The sequence below is a fragment of the Sarcophilus harrisii genome, chromosome 6 (genome assembly GCF_902635505.1).
Source record: "Sarcophilus harrisii chromosome 6, mSarHar1.11, whole genome shotgun sequence".
NCBI lineage: Eukaryota > Metazoa > Chordata > Mammalia > Dasyuromorphia > Dasyuridae > Sarcophilus > Sarcophilus harrisii.
The window spans coordinates 71,295,855-71,319,537 of NC_045431.1; the positions used below are offsets into that span (position 1 = coordinate 71,295,855).

A 23,683-nucleotide genomic window follows, 5' to 3' on the forward strand; every position below is an offset into this window, starting at 1 on the left:
CTCATAAGATAGGGGAAAAGTATGTCATTGATTCCCCAAGATTTAGGATTAGAAATATTTTTAGTTGAGAATGTATCTTAAAAGCTTCCAATCTCCAAAGGTTTTTTTTTAATCTTTACAAAAGCTTTGGCACTAGTATTCTTTCTTTTTCTTCCTTCCTTCCTTCTTTCCTTCCTTCCTTCCTTTCTTTCTTCCTTCCTTCCTTCCTTCTTTCCTTCCTTTCTTCCTTCCTTCCTTCCTTCTTTCCTTCCTTTCTTCCTTTCTTCCTTCCCTCCTTCCTATCTATAGCTATATTTATATCTACCTGCATCTCTATCTATATTTGTATTTATGTAGGCAAGCAGCTTTGTCATATCCAGAGCAAATCAATTCAATTTAAACATTCATTAAGCAGCTAATTGTTCACATCTCCCCATCTCACCCACAAGGAGAGTAAAAAAACAATGATCAGACTATCTTTCTGATCATTCCTTGGATCATCATTCATGTCTTGTCTCCTTGGTATGATTATTCCCAAAAGCTTTGTCCTGCTTTTCCCACTTTCATATCTTTTCTTGCTCATCCCAACAGCTTCCAGTGGATAAAGTAGTGTTTTGATGCAAGTGATTCCCAAATGTCCAAAACAACCCTAACTTTTCTCCTGAACTCTAGCCTTTCCATTATTAACTAGATGCTGGATATGTTCACCTAAGTATCATATCAGCATCTCTAGGTCAACAGATTTAAAATGGAATTCTCAGATCATTCTTCCTAAATGTGTATACTTCTAAATTTTGCCTCTTACTGGCAAGGGCATTGATAGCTCACCATGATTCTGTCTCTTAACCTCAGAATCACTATTGGTCTCTCCTTTACCTCCCTTCTTCCCCTGCCCATCATATTTAATCAACTTTCAAGTCCTGTCCAACTTTAACTCTATTTTTCTTATGCTTTTTCCTCTTCTCTCTCACTTGCAAGATGACTACCCTATTTTAGCCCTTTATTACAAAGAACTGTCCCAATCTCCTTTTCATCTTTTCATCCTTTGCATCCCAAATCTTCAGTCATTTCCTCCAGTCATTTCCTCTGGCCTACAAACAGAATTAAAAACTTACCCAAGCTGGCATTTCCACAATCTGGCTCCTATCTTCCCTTTCAACCTTTTCTCATATCCTAGATTGAAAAACATTCCCCAAATCCAATACTCAATCTTTCCTCTCTCTCTACTTTATATACCATTCCTTGGGCCTAGATTATATATGCTAATACCATCTCTGTTCTTCAAAATCTTTTTCTTCCCCCAAGACTCAGCTTTGGCACGCAGCTTTCCCTGCCACTTGTCTTTTCTCCCTCATTATTTCTTATTCTCTACTTGTGAAAATAGGATTCAAGGTAGTCTGTGGGACATTTGTATATATATGCTTTATTCTACTTCTTTTCCCAGTAGAATACAGTCTTCTTGAGGGCAAGAATCTTGTTTTTTTTTCTTTATATCTCCAAACTCTTGAACATGATAGGTATTTAACCCAATATTTGTTCAATGAATTACTAAGCATTGTGGGGATATACAAATAAGTATAAATAAAAATGTTCTTTCCTGCCAGGATCTTTCATTCCATTGGCAGCTCATGTATTTCCTTTATAACAGGAGTCCATGGGTAGATTTCAGGGGATCCATAAACTTGGACAAGCAAAAAGATTCAACTTTATTTTCACTAATTTTTGGTTTCCTTTGTAATCCCATAAAATTATCATGTGAAATAGCATTTGCAATGCGCTTTTAGATAATACACAGAAAGCTCTTTACCAACCTCAAGGGGCTTGGCTGGCAGTTTTAATATGTGATTTATTTTATGTATTTAAAACCAATATTCTGAGGAGACCACTGCCTTCACCAACCTGCCAAATGGCTCTATGCTAAAATAAAGGTGAAGAACATAATACAAAGATATGAGCTTTCTTTCTAAAGCTAGGCCCACGTGTGGATACCAGTAGCCTATTTGGATTTAAACTTTAATTCTCACAACATGACGGACTGATCTTATTTTTCTTATTTTTTGGCTGGGGTCACAAGGCCAGTTTATTGGAGCAATCTCAGGAGGAGACCTGTACTGTGCTTGAAAGAGCTTTGTACTTGATTAGAGAGAGAGATTTTCATGTCTAACCATCTAATTACTGGGCTCTTTGTGTGATGCTCAAGAGCAAAGAATTTGTATATATAAGTGTGGCATGCAGCAATTGCTTCTGCTCAAGTATCATGGGAAATCAGGGCAACAGGTTGGTATATTGAGCAAAATGTTGGTCTTTGCTTGGTCATGGTGAATGTGTTTCTGTTTCTATCTCTGTCTCTATGTCTCTCTTTATGTCTCTGTCTCTGTGTCTCTCTACCTCTCTGTCTCTGTCTCTATCTTTGTGTGTGTCTGTCTCTGACTGTATATCTCTTTTTGTGTCTGTCTGTCTTTCTGCTGGCTCTCTATTTTTTTCTCTGCCTTTGTTTCTCTGTCTCTGTTCTTTTTATCACTGTCTCTTTCTGTCTCTATTTCTCTCTCTGCCTCTCTGTCTCTGTCTTTCTCTCTTTATCACTGTCTCTCTCTGTCTCTGTCTCTCTCTCTCCTCTCTCTGTTTTTGACTGTCTGTCTTTATATGTTTCTGACTCCTTCTGCCTCTTTTTTTGACTCTATCTCTGACTGACTCTCTGTCTCTGCTTTTGTTTCTCTGTCTTTTTCTGTCTCTATTCATGTCCTTGTCCTCTCTGTTTCTCACTATGTCTCTCTCTCCCTCTTTCTCTATCTCTCTTTCACATTACATAGACTTGCATTGACTTACATGTGTATGTCATATAGAAAGTAAACCCTTTGAGGACTGGAACAGTGCTGTTTTTTTTTTTTTTAAGAGACAGTAAGGTAGTACAGTGAATAGTATAGAGGACTTGTAGTCAAGAAGAACTTAGTTCAAATTCAGTCACAGATACTAACCAGCTGTGTGACTCTTGGGAAGTCACTCAACCTCAGTCTCAATTTTCTTATTTTTAAAATGAGAAATCTTAAATAAAATTTAATTTAATAAAAATAAAACTTTAAGATCTTTACCCAGGGCTGTTGTGAAGCAAATAGACAATATTTGTCAAACAATTTGCAAACCTTAAAGTATTGTATAAATGCTAGTGATTATTACTATTATTTCATAGAATAGGTATTTAAAATTTTTTATTGAATTGAATTGAAATTAATGCTTAGTATTGTCTTTGACAATTCAAATTCACCACGTAATTTATCTGCCATGGAATTATAGCCAGAAGACTGGACCAGGAATACAAATACAGGTATAAGAAACAAAATAATTCTAGATGCTAACAAGAGATTGAGTTGAGAATTATTTGATGATAGAAAAAGCTAAGAAAGGGTTTTGTCAACCATCATTGGGAAGTGACTTATACATCAATATTCCAGTACACCTGATAAATCCATGTGATAAATCCATGGGAAGAACCAAACATGAATCAGAGGCAGGGAGGCTCTTGTGCATTGCCAAATACAGAGTCTCCAGAGGAAAAGCAAATATAGAAGGACTTCTCATCACTCATCACTGACCAGAGGACATTTCATTCAGGGAAAAGGAAAAATCTTTGGTTTTTTGGCTTATAGTAAAATTGTTTTCCTCTGGGAGTGTACTTTAAAATGATGATGGTGATTGACAGAAAGATACCAATTTTACCCTCCCCACCCAAAAAAACCCCTCCAAAACACTTTTTCAGGAACACATTGGTTCCACAAAACAGTACATAGCCATTGAGATTTAGGCCAGGTCCATATTCTACAGGGTGAGGCAGTGACCTGAATGCATCTTTGATGAATTTAGTGTAGTGTAAATAGTACAGTTGGACAAGCTATAAAAGTCAGCTTTTATGTTAGGCTATTTGTTGTTAAGTCATTTCAGTCAGGCCTAACTCTTCATGACCCTATTTGAGGTTTTCTTGGCTGAAGATCGCCATTTCCTTCTCCAGCTCATTTGACAAGTGAGGAAACTGAGGCAAGCCAGTTAAGTGACTTGCCCAGGGTCACATAACTAGTAAGTGTCTGAGGCCACATTTGAACTCAGGTCCTTCTGATTCCAGGGCTACGGCTCTAGCTATTGTGTCACAGAACTGATAAAGAAGCATGGAATTGATTAGACCTAAATAGCTTCGATTTTCCTTATTAAGAACTTCTCCTTTGCATATATTTAAACAGTCACTTTGTTCTAGACAGTCTCATTTGGGAGTAAAGCTAAGGGATCACTGGCTTAGCCCTGAGCACGGCCTGTCACTGTACTTTATCCAGAGGGAAGTTATTCTTCCTTCCTGTTGCTGCCTTAGTGTCCCTCGAGAATATTTTGAACATCTCCTTTGTCAATATAACGACTATCAACTTAGACTACACTGCTACTGTGAACTCGCTGGTCCTCAGGAGACTAGTGTGCTTGCCAATGGCCATTGGCATATTTTTAATAATGATTAGCTTTCTTGGGACACACATAATGATCCTGTAGATGATAATGGCTGTGCTTTTAAATACATTAGGTTCAATGCTTTAAAACATTCTTACATTTAAAAAAATATTACCTTACAAAACATAAGATTGACAAAGGGGGTAGGACAGTGGATTAAGAGTTAGGAACATCTGGGTTTAAATCCTGGCTCAGATATTTTTTATTTGAGTCATCCTAGGTAATCTCTGTAAGTCTCAGTTTCCTTATCTGTAAAATTGAAGGGGTTGGACTTAATAGCCTGAAGGTCCCCTCTAGCTTTTTATCTATGAACCTAAGAAATATGGATGAAAAAACAATTTGAAGTTAAGGCTAACACAATGTCTTTTTTATTATTTAATGTCTGATGAAGCATTCACTTATACCCAGAGAGAAATAGGCTGTAGTATATATCACCAGTGATGACTTTGTGAAAGAAGTAGCATGAAAATGCTAACAACTATATGATAAGAAAAAAAAAATTTCAACATGATTTATAAAGTATATTAAGGTTTGAAAGAACTATACATATGTATATATATATATATATATGTATTACATATATAGTATGTGCATGTATAAACTTTCTGTGTATGTGTATGAGGTTTTTTTAGTTTAATTATTTTTCAGTCATGTCAGACTCTCCATGATCCCATTTGGCACTTTCTTGGCAAAGATAGTGGAGTATCTGCCATTTCCTTCTCCAGCTCATTTTACAAATGAGGAAATTAAGGGAAACAGGGTTAAGTGACTTGCCCAGGATCACCCAGCTAATAAGTGTCTGAAGTGAGATTTGAACTCGGAAAGATGAGTCTTTCTGACCAAGCCTGGAACTCTGTGCACCATGGTACTATTGAATTGCATACATGTTTATATCTATCTATCTATCTATGTATCTATGTATCTATGTATCTATCTATCCAACTATATATCTATCCATCTCTTTCTCTTTTTTGTCTCTGTCTAGCTCCTCAAGTGATCCTCACAATATCTTTAAGAAAGGGGTACTATTATTATCCTCATTTGACAGATGAGAAAACAGGCTCAGAGAGGATAAATGGCCCAGAATGCTGTATCTTGCAATTCTGAGGCTGGAGTCAAACCCAGAGCTTCCGGATTCCTAGTCCAGCACACCATCCACCATGCTACAATCATCCAAACATCCAAGAAATGTATGACCAGAAGACTGCATTGGCAGGTCACCATATTACAACAGGTAATCTAGAGGAAGGTCCCTAGTACAAAAATGAGATACATAAGGAAAGGACATTGGACTAGTTAGAAAAGTCCTGAATGTGAATCATGCCTCTGATCGTTTAGTAGGTAAGCTAGTACTAAGAGGCAGCCAGGTGGTGCCGTAGTGCACTGGTCCTGGAGGCAGGAGGTTCTGAGTTCAAATTTGTATCAAATGCTTGTTAATTGTGTGACCCTGGACAAATCACTTAAACTGTTGTTCTCATTTCCCTCAAATACAAAGAAAAAAAAAAAAAGGATAATACCAGCACTTATCTCTCAGGGCTATTGTGAGGACTAAATGAGTTAGTATTTGTAAAATATTTAGGACAGGGCCTACACATAATAAGTGCTTAATAAACGAGCATCATTTTCTCATTTAAAATGGGGAAAAGTATTCCTTATAGTATTTCTCTCACTCTGTTATTGTGAAGGTTTTTAGGAAAGATTTTTCTGAAAAGATGATGATCTGCTCTGGTAGAGCAAATTCTTTACCTAGAGTTAGCAATATCAGTGAAATGGGATAAAAAATATATTATATTGAAAACTATCATCTATAGTCATATTTTGTATGGCTTTAAACCATGATGCCATAGAAAGTAACTTGAACTGAATACAAAGAGAGTCAAAGACAAATCTTTAAAATAAAAAAGCTCTCTATAAGATGGCCATCCCCATTTTCTCCTCCTTTTCTCCCTCTCTCCTTGCCTCCCTCCCTCCCTCCCTTCCTTCTTCTCTCCCTTCCTCCTTCCCTCCCTTCCTCCCTCCCTCCCCTCCCTCTCTTCTTTTCTCCCTCCCTCCCTCCCTTCCTTCTTTTCTCTCTCCCTCCTTCCTTTTTTTCTTCCCTCCCTCCATTCCTTCCTTCCTTCCTTCCTTCTTTCCTTTCTTCCTTCTTTTTTCCTTCCTTTCTCTCTCCTTCTTCCTTTTCTTAAAAAGTCATTTAAGTATTTTACCATGTGCAAGGCATTATGCTAAGAACTGTCTTCTCTTTTTAAACATATAACCATAATGACTTGGAGACAGTTTAAAGTAAAATGAAAAGATTATTGGTATTGCAACAAAATGTCTCTGTTTGTCTGCTTGACAGATCCAAATTTTCACGGAAGAAGCAGGACTGAGTTTTCTCTAGCTGCGTTTTCCCCAAGAAGAGCTCTCCACAAAGGTTATGTACTCTGAGGCACATGCACTGCAGCCTAGCATATGCTTCCATGCTTTCTGATTTTTTTTAACCTACAAAATGTGACCTGATTTCTCCCTTGTCTTTCAAGGTCATCACAAAACTTAGGAAAATAAGAAAGTTAAAAATAACAACAATGTAGGAAACAATTTACTGACAAAAAAGAATTTGGAAACCACACTTTAAAAAGAAAAGCATATTTGGTGAAGGTAGGATTATTTAAGAAGGGCACTGCTTAAAATTTAAGCAGTAAGTAAGTAATGGGAAGCGACAGACCTCAAACAATTTCAGTTTTTCACAGCTGAGCGAATTCACAGGGACAGCAGGACAAGGATATGCTAACTTACCTTGCCAGGACCTTTGCTATGGCTTCATAGGCCCTACTTAGGCCAACAGCATCATCTAGAGCAATGGAGATATCTGAGAAGATTTCGAGAGCCTGTTAAATAGAAAAACACACACACAGACACATACACAATAAAATCATTATAGCGCCAGGTAATTTGGATTTTGAATTCTATTTTGATATTATTTTGTTGGCCTCTGCCTGAGACCCCCTATGAAAAAGACCTGGAGTTCCTCCAGTCTAACTATATCCCGATCCCCCTCCCTCATTGTTAGCTGCCCACCGGATATCATGGAGGACCCTGGATGGATCCTTCTGGGTCCACCCCAAATCTTGTCACGTGGCTCCTTCCTTGTTTGGACACTGATTCCTTGATCCTCAGCTCTGCCAGAGGGAACCCAGAATTCCAGAGCCCCTTCCATCCATTCCCCCACTTGCCAATGTTGGTGGGCCACCCCCTCCAGGCTTTCTGCCCTAAAGGACTGATCTCCTGATGCATCATAAAGACTCCTCTGCTTTGTAGCCACCCTGCTGCACCCTTGGAACTTCAGGACCTCTATCGCCCCTGCAGCAAAACTCTACAGTAATTATTTCTTCCCCAATTAGAATGTGAGTTCCTTCAGAGCAGGGATTGTCTTTTTATTTTATGTGTATCCTTTGCCTTTAGCTATGCTTGGCATATGGTTAGTACTTAATCCGCACTTTCCCATTCATTCATATCAATACTCATTTTTATACATTTGTAGCACAAAACACTTTGATTCATCAAAACAGAAATATTGGTTTGTTTCTCTGCGTAGACCTTGTACTGCAACAGTGCCAGTGACTTCTCCCAACAAGCATTATTTTGCTTTTGGCCCCAAATTTCCCAATCCATATAATTTTCTCTGTGAAGGAATAATTGAATGGTTCTCAAATATGATTTTCAAATAATGCATCACTACTCAAAGTGACACAAGGCATTGCATACTGCTTTAATATAGTAGCTTAAAACAGCATTTTCTTTCTACAAATAGTGATTTAAAAAGCATGAGTTTAGGCTACATTCCATTTCAATCAGTCACTTTATTGCTTATATCTTTCATTATTTGTGCACACACACACAAAAATCTGTTAACCAGGACTTAATATACACTAAAAATCTTTCTTACAAATGCACTCCATTAATGATGACCTCTTCGATAATCAAAGGATTAGAGCTGCCAAGTCAAACATATGATCTTAATTTAATTTAACACTCACATCATCTGTATTGTATAATTTCCCCTTTCATCTTTTTTTTTTTTTCTTTCCAATGGGCAGGAGGAAAAATACATAAAATGAAATCCTATTCTTTCTTCTTCCCTCATTGTTACTTGACCCAACCTATTACACACATGAGGACACAAGAAATCTCTAAAGACTCTCTATGGAAATCCTTTTTGCACATTTCTAAGAAAGGATTAGTGAAAGTCATTTGGCTTGGTTTGGGATAGAGAGGAGGTGTGAGGGAGGATAAGAATATGTCCTAAATCCAACTGTCTGAGGCATGTTCTGGCAATCTAACTGATAGGGGTCGAGGGGGATGCTTCTCTTTAATTCACCTTCTAAAATCAATTAATGAAAAATAACTTCTGTGAAGTCAGATTTATGAGAAGGAACTGTATTTCTTAGAAATCTGTGCCTCTCTAGGTTTTATGCTGTTTACTACAAAATATCTTGGCTAAGTCTGAATGCTGTTCTCTGAGGCACTTATTAGTGTGAGACACTTAGCTAGTGGGAGGCGTTCATCTTTTAAGGGATTTATTATTAGGGACAATGACCAATTGGAGAAAATCCAGAGGAGGTGGATCAGGATAGCCAGGATCATTCCATGCTGGATCAGTTGAAGGAAATGAGAATGGTAAAGTCTTGGTGGTGGTGGGACAGGAAGCAAGAGAAATTAGCTGCTTTCAAATATTTGGAAGGTTGCCATTAAAAAAGAGGGATTAGGCCTCTTTTGTTTGTCCTTGCAAGTAACAATGGGATAAACAATAACTAAAGAATTAAAAATAAATGAGAGAAAAATCTCAGCTCAAACCACGAGAAAAAAAAGCATCCAGATAATTAGAGCTGTCCTAAAGTGAAAGTGAAAAAGATTGTTTCTCAGGAGATAGTGAGGTCCCCATCACTGGAGGTTCTTAAAAATGGAGGACAGATGATAACTTGTTGGAAGTTTTGTTTTAGGTAAGGGCACCTAGGTAGTACAGTGAATAGAGCACCAGATCTGAAGTCAAGACCTGAGTTTAAATCTGGCCTGAGACACTTCTTAGCTGTGTGATCCTGGGCAAGTCATTTAAACTAGTTTGCCCAGTTTCCTCATGTGTAAAATAAGCTGGAAAAGGAAATGGCAAACCATTTAAGTATCTGCCAAGAAAACCCCAAATGGGGTCATGGAGAGTTGGTCACAAATTAAAAACTAAACAACAATGAAGTTGACTTCTATAGTCCCTTGCGACACTGAAAGTCTATTGGCAAAAAGCTATCCACTGAAATATGTTGTCTCTATCTTTGGGTTCCCACCAATTTTGTACAATTAAACATCTGGCTTTTTTGTTAAAGTAGACCTTGACACTGGATGAATCCAGTAGCAATTAATATAACCTTGAAGATATTCTTTTACCGCTTTCTAAATGTCTGATATCGTAGCTTTAACCAACATTCACTTTTCTTAGTTGAAGGCCTAAAATCAAAAAATTCCTGAATATAGAAGGTCTTGCTTAGACCAAGTATGCAAGAAAATATACAGGAAAGGATATCCTAATTCACTTTCTAAGCTGGCTTTTGTCAACTTCTATTTTTGATAAAAGCAACGTTGTTATTTTCAATTTCATATGGAGTTGTGAGCTACAGTAAGAATTGAGAATCATAGGCAAATGTTAACAACCTTCAATTGTTTTCACATGAGGAAACTGAGGCTCAGTGATAAGAAATAATTTGTACTAAATTACCCAGCAAACTAGTGACAGAAATGGGAAGAGAACCTGGATGCTCTCAGTCTTATCAATTGCTCAAGCTACCACATAATTATATTATCATAGGACTTTAGCTGTTCATTGGATATTAATGATGTATCTATCTGCACATGGCACTGACTCTTTAATCCATATGACTCTAATTGTTCCATCAGATTTAGACTCCTTCTCCCTCCAATTCACAATCCACATCACTGCCAGCTTAATCTTCCTCAGGCAGAGCACTAATCATAATAACTTTTGTGTGAAAAACTCTTCAGTGGTAGTTTTTTTGTTGTTTACTAAATACAACTCAAATTTCTTAGTCTGGAATTCAAGGTTTTCTACATTCTTAAACTGTGGCATGAGACCATATTGGGGGGACTCATAACTAAAGTGGGGGTCATGAAATTATGACTTATTATCAGTAAAAGTTTGATTTGTATACTTATTTTATATACTTACATATCTGGAGTCATGTAAAAGAAATTTTCACATGAAAAGAGGTTATGAGTGGAAAAAGTTTAAAAAGCCCTGTAGTTTCCTCATCTGTAAAATGAGCTGGAGTAGGAAATGGCCAACTATTCCAGTCTCTGCCAAGAAAACCCCAAGTGGGGTCATGAAGAATCAGCCATGAATGAAAAACTATTAAAACTTTTAATCTACTGTTTTCAATTTACTACTACAGCATGGTTCTAATTGTTTCCCTCTCTTTTTAAAGTCTTCAACACTTCTTTATTAATTGAATTGATTTGTTGATTTGTTAATTGAATAAAATTAATTTGTTTTATTAATTGAATTAATGAATTGAATTGAAAGGTTTGAAGTTCAAGTCAAAGGAAGGAAGGAACATTTCAGATTACTAGGAATTTGGTAAAGGCTTCCTATAAAAATTATGTTTTGAGCTGGATCTTAAAAAAATGGATAAGGTTTATTAAATCAAGTGAGTAAGGGGTAGACCATTCCAGGTATAGGGAAGGGCATTCATGCCAAAAATGAGAAGGCAGTGGATATTTACCAAGAAGTGGGTGTGTGCCATCTTGGTGGGAGGGTGCATATCAGTATGTGATAAAGAAGAATGAAAAAAAAGGGAAGAAAACGTCTGTTTCCTTCAAGGTTTTGTTCTTTAGTGCCAAGAAGCAAGGAAGCACTTCTACTTTACCCAGCTCCCAAATGCCGCCCATCGACCCCCCAGCAGTTTTGTTACCCTTCCACTTCTCGGTTCAGTCAATCACAGAGGATTGCCTACATTCCATATGATACAAAGATCCGTGATACATGCAAAGCTGGAGATCAGGATATCCTAAATTTGTGTTTTTTTTTTTTTTTTTTTTTTTCCCTCCCCTCTCCTCCACTTGAACACGGTACAATAGGAAGACCAATAGGTTTGAGTCTTGGGTTGGACAGATTGCTCCCAAGGTCAAGTAGCTGGTTAGTAGCAGGCTGAGAGTCCAGGTCTCCACCCTGTCTGGTTAATGTACTTCCTTAAATACTTATCAAGTGGAATGACTGAGGCAATGGGGAGAACTGAGTTCATTAAATGAGAACCAGGGGAGATGGCCAGTTAAACCTCGTGTGTAATCCATAGCTCTGGGCAAGTCACTTAGCCTTGCCTCATATGTAAAAAACAGACATTGAACTAGATGACCACCGACGTCCATTTCAGCTTTAAATCTATGATCTCTAAACTGAATTGGTTTCAGGTGCAAGAACTCCCAATTGCTTAAGGCTCTGAGTCCACTGGGAAATTTTTCCTTACATCAAGCCCAAATTTGCCTCTTGCCACTTTTATCCATTGCTCTGGTCCTCTGGGGTCATGAAGAATAAGTCTCAAGCTCAGCGTACAGGAGATCAATGAGAGCTAAAGTGATTAGGGAGGGCATGCTAAACCGTGGAAGCTTAAAAACCACTAAGAAACTTAGAACCATTAAGGAAAAAAAGAAGGGAAATAAGAGTCCAGACTCAGCAGGCTACTTTAAATGAAGAGCCAGACACCTTAAGAGAGCCCCACTGTACTTGGTGACCTGCCCCTGTGGCAAGCAATATGTTGATAACAAAGCCAGGGTCTGAAAGGTTAGCATCTGGAGCATCAACAAAATATTAAAAGGGAGGAGAAAAAATTGGCAAGTTCAAAATATTTAATGAAAGGAAAAACCTGGTCCATCTCTGCAGTTTCTGAGGACTGAGTATGATCAAAGTTTCATAAAAAGGGGAGGGGATGAGTAAAAATGAAAATCAAGTGAAAAAATAACAGGTAGCAGGATAAATGTACTTTAAATCAAGGTGTGTTATCACACTACCTATGATAAATATCTCCATGAGTTTTCTTAGTGTGATTGCCTCTTGATATGATCCCACTTAAAAGAACAGTAAGTCTTAATGAGATGTAGACAAAAAGGTTTAGACAATGTGTTTGTCATCAGAGATTTGGAGGAAATTGGAACATAATTTCCAAGTTCTTGAAGACCCTTATTGTTAAGAAGCAATAGACTGTGCTGGATCTGAAATGAGGAAGAGCTGAGTTCAACTTCAGTCTCATATACTTCCTAGCTTTGTGACCTTGAATAGGTGACAACCTCTGTCTCAGTTTCCCCAATTGCAACCTACCTCAAAGGGTTGTTATAATAAATGAGTTAATAATTATAAAATAAAATAAATGGGATAATAATTCTAAAGTGCTTAGCACAGTAGCTGGCAAATAATAAAGGTTTACTAAATGCTTGTTTTTTTTTTTTCCCCTTGCTTTCAAGTAAAAGCCTATATGCTTAAAATTAAATAAACAATTTATGTTACCTCCTAAAAGCAACAGAAATCACGTTGACAAATTTCAAAGGATCATTGCCTTTTTATCAGAATCCTTATTGGTTGAGAGAATGAGTGAGCTAGAGAATAGAGAGAAAACTGGATTTTTTTTTTTTTTTTTTTTTTTTTTTTTTTTTTTACTCTCAGATGATGTTTAGTTTGTGTGTTTACTGCATCTGTGATTTCACTGATTAAAGGGAAGTTTCAGAGTGGAAAGTCCCTGTACTGATGCAGACTAGCTTTGTAAGAGTCTCTGAACACAGAGATTCTATTCATGCTTATATGTACACAGGATTAAAGAGTCATAGATTCAGAGATGAGAGGGATCTTAGGTCATTGAGTCCAGCCCTTTCATTTTATAGATAACTGAGAATTTTATAGAAACTGAGGCCCAGAGAAATTATTAAAATGACAGGGTTACTTTGCTAAGTGTCTGAGGCAGAATTCTAAGTCAGGTCTCTTATTGACTCCAAATAACAACAGTGATAACACTATCTTACATTTATATACTCTTCTATGTGCTAAGTGCTTTACAATTATTTTCTCATTTGGTCCTTATAACAACCATTATTATCTTCATGTTACAGATGAGGAAACTGAGGCAGAGGTAGAAGTGACTTGCTCAAGATCACACAGCTATGAGTGTCTGAGGTCACATTTGAACCCAATATTATATTCATTGTGGCACATATTATGCTCTTAGTAAATGTTTGTTTATTTATGGTGATTTCCCTGGGGTCACATAGCCAGTATGTGTCAGACACGTGAAGAAACCCAGGATTTCCTAATTCCAAAGTTAGTTTTCTGTCCTTTACTTCTTTCACCTTCACATATGGTTAAATGGCAACAACTCTGCTTCTGGATTTGAGGAACTACTTTGTCACATATGAAAAGAGCAGCTTGATCAGCCTAGAGAATGCCTTTCCTTTAACAAATGAGGAAACAGAGGCACGGAGAAACAAAATATCACATATGGTTAGATGGCAACAACTCTGCTTCTGGATTTGAGGAACTTGATTTTGTTATATATGAAAAGAATAGTTGATCAGCCTAGAGAATAGCTTTTCCTTTAACAAAGAGGAAACAGCGGCACAGAGAAACAAAATAACTTATTTGTGGTCACGCAATTTGAATGCAGCTCTAATAGTTCGAGGATATCTCGTACTGAAAAATGAAGCTACTTGGTCCTATTCTCCCTTTTGTTCATACTCTGTTATCCATGACTAATTTCATATTGATCCTTTTAAGTTTTCCACTCATCTAGAACTCTATTTGCTTGTATTTTGTTAAAATAGAAAATGTCAGGTGGTCACTATTCCTTTGCTTACATTCCCAGCTTGCACTCCTTTCAAGTTGCTCAGGCAGTTCATAGGCTAATTCCTCTCATAACGACAGTCTTATGGGTGAGATAGCAGGGAAAGTGGTATCCCCAATTTAAAGATGGGCTGCTTTTGAAGAGCTCATTTGTAAACTAGGTTTTTCAGGAGTTGGAAGCTATTTTTTGTTAGCCCAATATAATCCTATTTAAACTCAAATCTGCCTGAAATATTCTGCTGATAGTACTGACAAGAGTTTTGTGTTCTGGAAAATAGGAGACACAAGGTATAGAATGTAGAGGAGAAGGAATGTATTCTTCTATTCTTGGGTCAAGGGACCATTTGTGGGTAAACTTTCAACATCAGAAAATTTTGTTTTGGGGTATCCTTACAACTTATTTTATTCCTCAAGGTTTTCTAGCAACTCTATGATGGTCTGTTTCAAGGCAGACCCTCCAAAGTTACCTCTTTATCTCAGCTGAGTCCTACCCTATTATCCAAAGTTTTAGTCTTAGTTACAGAACTTGGGTCTCAGTTTCCAAATCTGTAAAATAAAATGATTAGACTAGATAGTCTCAAAGGTTCCTTCTACTCTAAACCTATGATCTTATGGGAAGCTCTAACTTCTTCACTGTATAAATGAGGAAGCTGAGGCACAGGGGAATGAAAGAAAAGCTGTGTCCACTAAGTATCACAGAACAGTGGGTTTGGAATTGGGAAACTTATCTTCACGAGCTCAAAACTTCTTAGCTGTGTGATGCTGGGCAAGTCACTTAACCCCCTCTGCCTCAGTTTCCTTCTCTGTAAAATGAGCTGGAGAAGGAAATGGCAAACCATTATAGGACAGTATAGAAAATCCCCAAATAGGAACACTAAATGAAATGTCTGAATATCAGCACTAAGAACAAGTGCTTGCCCTATATCACACAAGTAGCAAAGCCAAGATTTGAATTCACATCTTTTGTCTCCAAATATGATGCTTTTGCTGCTGTCATAATTTTGTAGAATAATTCAAAATTTCACGCATCATTTTAATAAAAATAAATTAAATAAAACTTATTTTATCCACAAGCCATATGACAACTGTTATCTGTGTTATGGCAGATAATGATAGATAACAGGATTGTGAATCCACAAACCACATGACAACTGTTATCTGCCATCATCTGCCATAACAAAAATAGGGTTACTAACAACATTGTTGTTTGAGGACAGATGGGTAAGTCTTTTTCTTAGAAGCCATTCATTCTGTATGGGGCCTTTGCAGAGACTTTCTCCTTCAAAGAGAGAGTTGATTTCTCTCAGACAGAGTTTGATTCTCTCAAAAAGAGAATTTTCCATTGCAGGCAATCAGATACTGTTTGAGCATACACATACATATACATCCATACACACAGACACATAGACAAACATATACAACACATATACCCCCTCCTATATTGGACCAGGCTGCCTTTTTGTTTCCCACCATTTCACAAAGGTAAAGTTTCATTTTCATTAAAGACAAATGTTGCATTTTCCCAAAATGTGCCTGTAGCTGGCCCTGCATCCAGGAAAAAGGATTGATACTGTATTCCTTCCCCTGCTCACTCTTGTACCAGATGGGGACCCTAAACCTAGGCTGGTACTATTAGGACTACAGATTGACTACAGTCTGGGCTAGATGTTGGATATGTGCATTGAATCCACCTGGGAACCTAACCATAAGTTGTTTCTAGGGGAAAAAATGTATTCCAAGTTCCAAACAACAGCCCTACAAATGAATTTTTGGACTATAAACCATTTCTAAGTTGCCAATATTTGGTACCATTATCACAGATAAATAGTTTCCCTTTGGGATCTGATATGAATATTGCGATGATGTCTTTTTTTCTCTGCATATACTATTTCCCCCTTTTTTTATCCATCAGCCCCAGCTCCTCTGCACAGAATTTAGCCCCATCTTTAAATCAATAGGAGCTCCCTAATACCAGTCAATGTTGAGGAGAAACTAAAGCTTTCTATTCAACAAAACATGATTTACTTCAGTCATTAAGGATCTCTCAGAGTAAAAGTGAATGAGATCCATAACAGAGCAGTCACAATGGAGGAGGTTAATTCCCACTTTCATCCACAAGCCTATCTGTCATAAAAGAGCTTGGGAAAACCTTCCTGGTCCCAGACTCTACTTATATACCAAATAGGGGCAAAGAGGTGACAATTTAAAAAAAAAAAAAAAAAAAAAAAAAAAAAAGGTGATAAGATCTGTTCTCACTTAGCTTACCAAAAGGAAGGTACCAATTTTGAGATATCCTGCATAATTTAAATTTTAGGCAAATCTCCAGTCATGCCATCTTGTCACAGAAAGTTTTGCACAGCTTTGGATAAATATGATACTTTTGAGAGCAGAAAAAAAAAAAAAAAAAAGGAAAGGAGCAATCCTCCTGATGCATGCTTTATGTGATAAGGGGGAAAAATCAACTCAACCACTTTGTACTCAAAATCACTGTCAAATATTATTGGAAATACATTTCTTCTGATTTCTGGCAATCTAGGCCTATTTAGCCATTTCACAGTTGGTGAGCAGAAAGGGATGGTTCTGCCTCATTTGCAGTTTTGGAACATGATTCAGACAATCAGCCGCAACATTAGTCAAAGGAATCAGTAGCTAATGATTTGTGACAAGCACTGCAGTACCAGGCACAGGACCTGCCTGGGCAGCAGCATCCACAGATATGTTACTGGAGCCAGCTAGGGGTGTTACAGTAGACAAATAACTCAAGCAGAGTGAAGACCGTCTATCTCATGTCACTTAGGAGCTCTTACAGACTTTCAGAAAAAGAGTAAGGATCGGACATGCAATAAATAGTTCTTATCTACAAGTATAGTTAGATTGAATAAACAGAGAGAATGGGAAAGTATGCAGACTACTATAAAATACATAAAATATAAGTGTTTGAAAAGTTGGCATTCTTCTGAACCTTTTTTCACCTAGAAGTGGTCTTAGTGTAGCAAAAACCTGTGCTGATTACTGAAGGCATGTGCTCTTCCCTCATGAAGTTCATTATTCCTCATTTGGACAATCTGTCACATATTGGAAGCTTAACTACTCCCTTATTTTTTACAAAATAAGTATTTTTAAAAAAATTAACTATTATTTAGTATGATGGTTCTCAAACTTTTGTTTTTAGTCGCTTCATACTATTAAAAATTATTGAGGATCTGTCCAAAGAGTTTTTGTTAATATGTTATATTTATAGATATTTACAATGTTAAAAATAAGAACTATGTTTGAATTTATAGACCTTCTGAAAGGATTTCAGAGACTCCCAGGATTCTCTGAACCACACTTTTGAGAACTGTTGGTCTAATATGTAAGGGAAGGGCTAGTAGGTCCTGGCTCTATGGATAATTCTCAGTGAGAACATTGATAAGGTAATTAACTCTGAATCTCAGTTCCTACATATTATAAAAGGAGGGTGTTGGATGAGATGATGTCTAAGGCTCCTCCATTCTCTAAAGCCTAGTACAAACATACCTAGAAATTTTGATGCCCACAGAGAGCTTTGAAAAACTACTGAGGAAATGCCATCAAATCAGCTCCTTAACAAAACAAAAAGTTTGTGGTGGGTAGTTAGCAGATCCTGAGTTTCAGGGGCAAAGATCCTGCAGATCCATGATAACACAGATGAGAAGGTGCTGGAGGTTTGGGAGCCATGTAACTAACAGAATGAGGAAGAGTTGGGTCACTTAGTAATTTCCTAATTTAACTAATTATTCTGCTAACTAGATCCTAAACTCAATTTACTTTATACAGCTTTAGAAGAATTGGTACTGTGCTAATGTCTTCTAAATTTTGGTTTTATGACACAAGACCTTGGAAATCTCCCACTGCCATAAATATTTTTTGATTGTACAATTTTAGCCCCTTGCAGATATAATGCTTTTATGGATTACAAAAGTAATGTATAGTGACATAATTTTATCACTCCAATAGAATGTAAACTTCTTGAAGTCAGGAACTATTTAAAAAAAAAAACTGTCATTTATAGCTCCAGTTCCTAACACATAATAGATGTTAGAAACTTATTTTAATAGATGTGCTATTCATACTTATTTTCAGCTAGTGAAGTTGACAACTGCACTCTGACTTTTAGGACACCCTTTCTATCTACCTTTGTGTGTATGTATACGTATGTACATATGTATGCATCTTAAAATCATGCATCTGATTTTACACACAAATACATATAATGTATATTACATACACATATAATGCATATGTTGTTTTTAATCATCAAATCATTTCAGTCACATCCAACTCTGAGAGAGCATTTGTGGTTTTCTTGGCAGATATTCTGAAGTGGAACATCATTTCCTTCTCCACCAAAGGTTTTTCCTCCAGATGAGGAAACTGAGGCAAAGGTTAAGTGACTTGCCTAGGGACATACAATTAATAAGTGTCTGAGACGAGATTTGAACTCGGGAAGATGAGCCCCTATAACTTAACTAACATTTACATATAACTTAAATTTTACAAATTTTTAATCTATATTTTTTATCTATCTTAACTTTTTTAAAATCTATGTTATCTCATTTGATCCTCATAACAGCCCTGGGAGATAGATGCTTTTATTATCCTCATTTTACATATGAGGAAACTGAGTCAGAGAAAAGTTCACTGATTTGCTTAGCATCCCACAGCTTGTATGTTTAAAACAGGATTTGAACTCAAAGCTTCCCGATTTTAAGTCTAGCACTCTTACAAATGTTATCATCTAGCTGCCTAATAATTTAATAACTATTTGTTAAATTGAATTGACCATGCATGATTAAGAACTAAATTTTCCGACCTTTCCACTGAATGCCCTCTCCACATTCCTTCTCTGCTCTAATGCTAGGCTCCCAAACATTTGCAATCATCAGGGGAAGGATCAGGAAAGTATTCTATATTCATGAGTTATTCCTAACAGTTTTTAATAAATACCAATACTATGAACATTTCTATATTTCTGCATGAATCAATGATGGCTGGAAGATTTGTCTTTTCCCTTGCCACAAAGCCGCTATCTATTTATAATCCCTCTTACTTGAATTCTTCCTCATTTAGAGCAAGATTCAATAAAAATTCATTTTGGTTTCCTTTTTCCAGAAATCCACAAAAGCCCTGAAAAAAACATTTGGAGCTCATTCTCTGTGCAATCTGATCTCTCTCCCACCACAAGCCATTATTCTGGTCAACTCGGTAAACCCTCATTTAGATCCAGAATGTCATGTTTTCATATCAGGCCATGTGAACACATTTCCAGGAAATAAAACCCAACAGCCCCATGTTCATCTGTTTGTGCTGGGAAGGTGCTTCATCCCTTCCCTTTTCTGAGTGATAGGAGAGGAAAGAAAACAATTTATGAATCGTTGCGGTCCTGACAGATGTGACAATAGCTGGGAACAGGAGGCCTGCCAAGAGCTTTTATCAAGTATGTTATAACAACGAGTAATAAGTGTAAATAATAAATGGCTGGAATCTTCAGGGAAACGGTGGCAATACTAAACAATTTTTGGTACTTGCTGATGGGGGCTTTGCTTGCCTTGGAATCCCCTGGCTTCCCAGTAGAGTTTTGGCCTGACAATAAACAACAGTTTAATACTTGATCTAATCCCAGCCAGGAGGTGAGTTCAGCAGTGAGCTTTTGCAGATGTTCACATCCAATAATCTATCCATAATTGATGAAACAGGGAGGTCAGATGTAATGGCTGCTACCATCCCAGCAACAAATAAATGGTTATTGACAAAACAAGCCAGAGTGGGGCTGGAGAGCTGAATAGTGACAGGCAGGGAGCTGCAGAAGGTGGGAGCAGGGATGAGCTTCAGCCCTTCATCTGGAGAAATTCTCCAAGAGACGTGTTGGCAGAAGGGCCCCACTGACACACAAGCAGATGGAAGGGACCTTGGAAGGGGAAAACTGAGGTTCCAAAAGTACATAAAACGCAGAGGCTGAGAAGGAGATGGACAGAATGTGCCGGACAAGGCTAGAGACCGGGGTAAGTACAAATATACAGTGTTCAGAAATAGCTTGACAAGGGTGATTCTGTGATCCAGATTTAGGAATATATTTTTTAATCACATTGCTATGTCTATTCAAATATACTTGGCTGTCAAGTTAACCCTAGCCTTGGAAGATGCTAGCCTTGGAGCATACCCATGGGCATGCTCCAGTGCCCAGAACTTTGTAGGGGGAGTTATCTATCACAGTCTGTTGGACTCTTAGTAAAAGCTTTATTCTTACATTTAAAAATCCACAAAACCACTTTAATATATTAAGATTGCAAATGATGAATTGCACGTGATATTTGTACAGACAGAAAATTTCTAAAAGATTGGCTCAGCTCAGAATCTATATAACTTAAAGTCACATTTACTAAAAAGATATACCAGTGAAAGAACAACTTTCTTGTCATTAACAAAATCCCAAACATTGCATTCTTCCTTAGTTTTGGCTTTTGCAAAGAATACAATCAAAGTCTTAATGGAGGATACGTTTACTGGGTGAATAAAATCACAGACATTTAAGCGTAAATAGGCAGCTAAAATCCTATGCGTCCATTTCAGTACTAAAAGAGGATATTTCCACACAGTTTACTATGCAATATTATAATATGAAAAATGGCAGTGGGAAATGATAGTTATTATTGCTGTATGTAGTCATAAAGAGGCTTGGGACAGAGATGTTTTAAATATTAATATGACTCAAATCACTTACATCGATTTAACATTCTTTAGTGGTTTATTTAGAGGTGTGATTTATTCTATGCACTGCAATGGATGCTTTTGATCAGCTCTGAAATAACATAAAACAGAAAAACTCGCTGCTGTTTGCCTTTTTAGAGTCAGCATCAGGTTTTTCTACACTCATAGCAATACTGGCACCATGCTATGGATCATTAACATCCTTAGCAATATCTTAATACTTTAGTAAAAACAACAAACTCATGATGAAACTTTCCCCCCCATTCCATTGTATCTTTGCATGGAACCAAGCTCAGTGCCTGACACATAGTAGGTACTTAATGCTTACTGATTGATGAATTGATTCCTATTTCATGCAATTTCATATCACAATGATAAATTGTTTGATTTTGATAGATTAAAATTCAGTTATGCTTACATAATTTATTCAGAAAGTCATATGATCATGGATTTAGACATGGGAAAGGACCTGGGAGATCATTTAGTCCATTTGCTCCATTTTACAGATGAGAAATGGAATTTCAGAGAGGACTTATCCAAGGTCATACAATTTAGGAGTGGACAATCTGGGCTTTTAAATGAGGATCTCTGATTCCCAGGACTTTGAGCTCCAAATCTAATATTCCTCCTATTGCATTGCGCTGTCTGCAAAGCCTTCTATTTTTTGTTATATCTATCATTTTATAAACTCATTGGAAAAAAGAAACATCTCACATATATGGTATATTCTTATTGCTGTAAGCTCACTAGGAAAATGAATATGTTTAATTAAATTTGGGGAAAATCACAGTTAAATTATCTGCAACGTAATAATAAGGGCCAATAAACTTAAAAAAAAAAAAAACATTCCATTGAGATTTTTATCTCAATGCAATATCCATAAGCACTATAGTCATTAAACTGAGAAGTTAAGTAATCTGCATATGATGAGATTAAGTTAGCAGTAATGGAAGGAAGAGCAATGATCTTTGTATGGAACTATCAGGTTGTCCTTCTCAAATACTAGTGATGCCATTTAAACTACAAATGTTCAATTATTCATGGGAATACTATAGATAAGTGAAATCTCCATAAGGTGGAGAACAGATCATTGTTCTAGTAGTGAGATTTGGAAGGTGGAGCCAAAGAATCTGGGTTCAAATTTTAGCCATGCTATTTTGTATCTCTATGACTTTCCAAAAGTCAATTGAACACTTTTGTCCTTAGTTTCCTCATCTGTAAAATAAAGGGGCTGCTTTAGACAGCCTCAAAGGTCCCTCTTACTCTGATCTTCAGGACCCTCTGCTCCTGACTAGAGGGTGAAGGGTACAATTCTTTCCAAAGCCTCCATTTAAGGAAGGTCTGCCCTGTCTTCACTTTTTTCCCCTCCCTCCCCAGCTGCATGCACTCCTAACCTGTTTTGGACTTCTCCATAATACTTTCCCTCCTGTACCTTTTGTTCTTTCCCTCTCCCTTTCAGCTTCCCTCTCCCATTCAATTATCACTTCTTCCAGGGTGAGACCTTTCCTTTTCTTTGTATTTATACTTTATATTTTGTATTTATACTGTGCTTAGCACAGTGTCTGGCACATAGTGGATATTTAATAAATGTTTATTGACTGGTTGACTGATCAATGGTCCTAGAAACTCCCCTTGTCTCATTTCCCCTGATCAGATTTTAAATGTTTTCTGATCTTATGATCATAAATCTAGAGGAGGAAGTAACCTTATCTTGTCTTGCTCTTTTATTATACAAATCAGGAAACTGAGGCTAAGTCAATTGAAAGGCCTGGACCAAGATCACAGATAGTAAAGATCTGAATGCAAGTTCCAGAGCCAGTGTTCTTCTTCCAGAGCCAGGATATCCTATCACTGATTCCAAGAAAACAAATTTTCTGATTTTGTCTCATTTCTTTTCTTTTTTCTTCTTATGGTGGCTCTAATGAATAGGAAAATCACAAAATGAGCATCGTATGGTGGAAATAACACTGGATTTGGACTGAGAGCCCTGAGGGTCAAAGAAATGCTAACTCATGGACTGGACTGGACTAGATTGACTTCCAAATCTAAATAAATAAATCAATCTAAATAAGCATCCTTTGCCCGAGCTATAACACTTTGAGGTAGTTTCCCCCAAATAACCACATATATTCAATGTGCACCTACTCATCCATCATCAAGAATAGACCCAAGAAGAAAGCCTTTAAATCTCAAATAAAATCCTAGAGAAAGCCTTTCCCAAATCTTCCTAATTCTAGTGCCTTCTCTCCTTTAAGTATTTCCCATTTTCCAGTATATAGATTGAAATATCTATATACACACACACATGCATATATCTATATGTACACATGCATACAACACACATAATTACTTGTATATTGTCTTTCCTGTTAAACTATAAACTCCTTAAGGGTAGGAACTGTCTTTTGCCCCTTTCTGAATTTGCTTACTATAGTAACTGGAACATAGTGGGCATTTAATAAATATTTATTGACTGACAGATTCTATGGCTTTGGAATCCTGCCCTAAATTGTTCTTCTTGAATTGTGCTTAATATTCTTCCCTGTCAAATTTGAAATCCTGTCTGATTCATTTCTTGGTCTCTATTATCTTTATTCTCTCTCCTAATTGTTGTAACCAAAACTATTT

The 23,683-nt window shown here is 37.0% G+C and overlaps 1 protein-coding gene across 3 annotated transcripts in view; it reads right to left on the minus strand.

Annotated features, from left to right (window-relative positions):
* Positions 1–23,683, minus strand: part of TTC29 (tetratricopeptide repeat domain 29) — a 262,443-nt gene that overhangs the window by 106,542 nt on the left and 132,218 nt on the right. For all 3 annotated transcript variants that reach the window (XM_031942002.1, XM_031942003.1, XM_003773156.3), the window contains exon 9: positions 7,240–7,331. In XM_031942002.1, the coding sequence (XP_031797862.1) occupies positions 7,240–7,331 (92 nt within the window). The remainder of the gene's footprint in view (positions 1–7,239; positions 7,332–23,683) is intronic.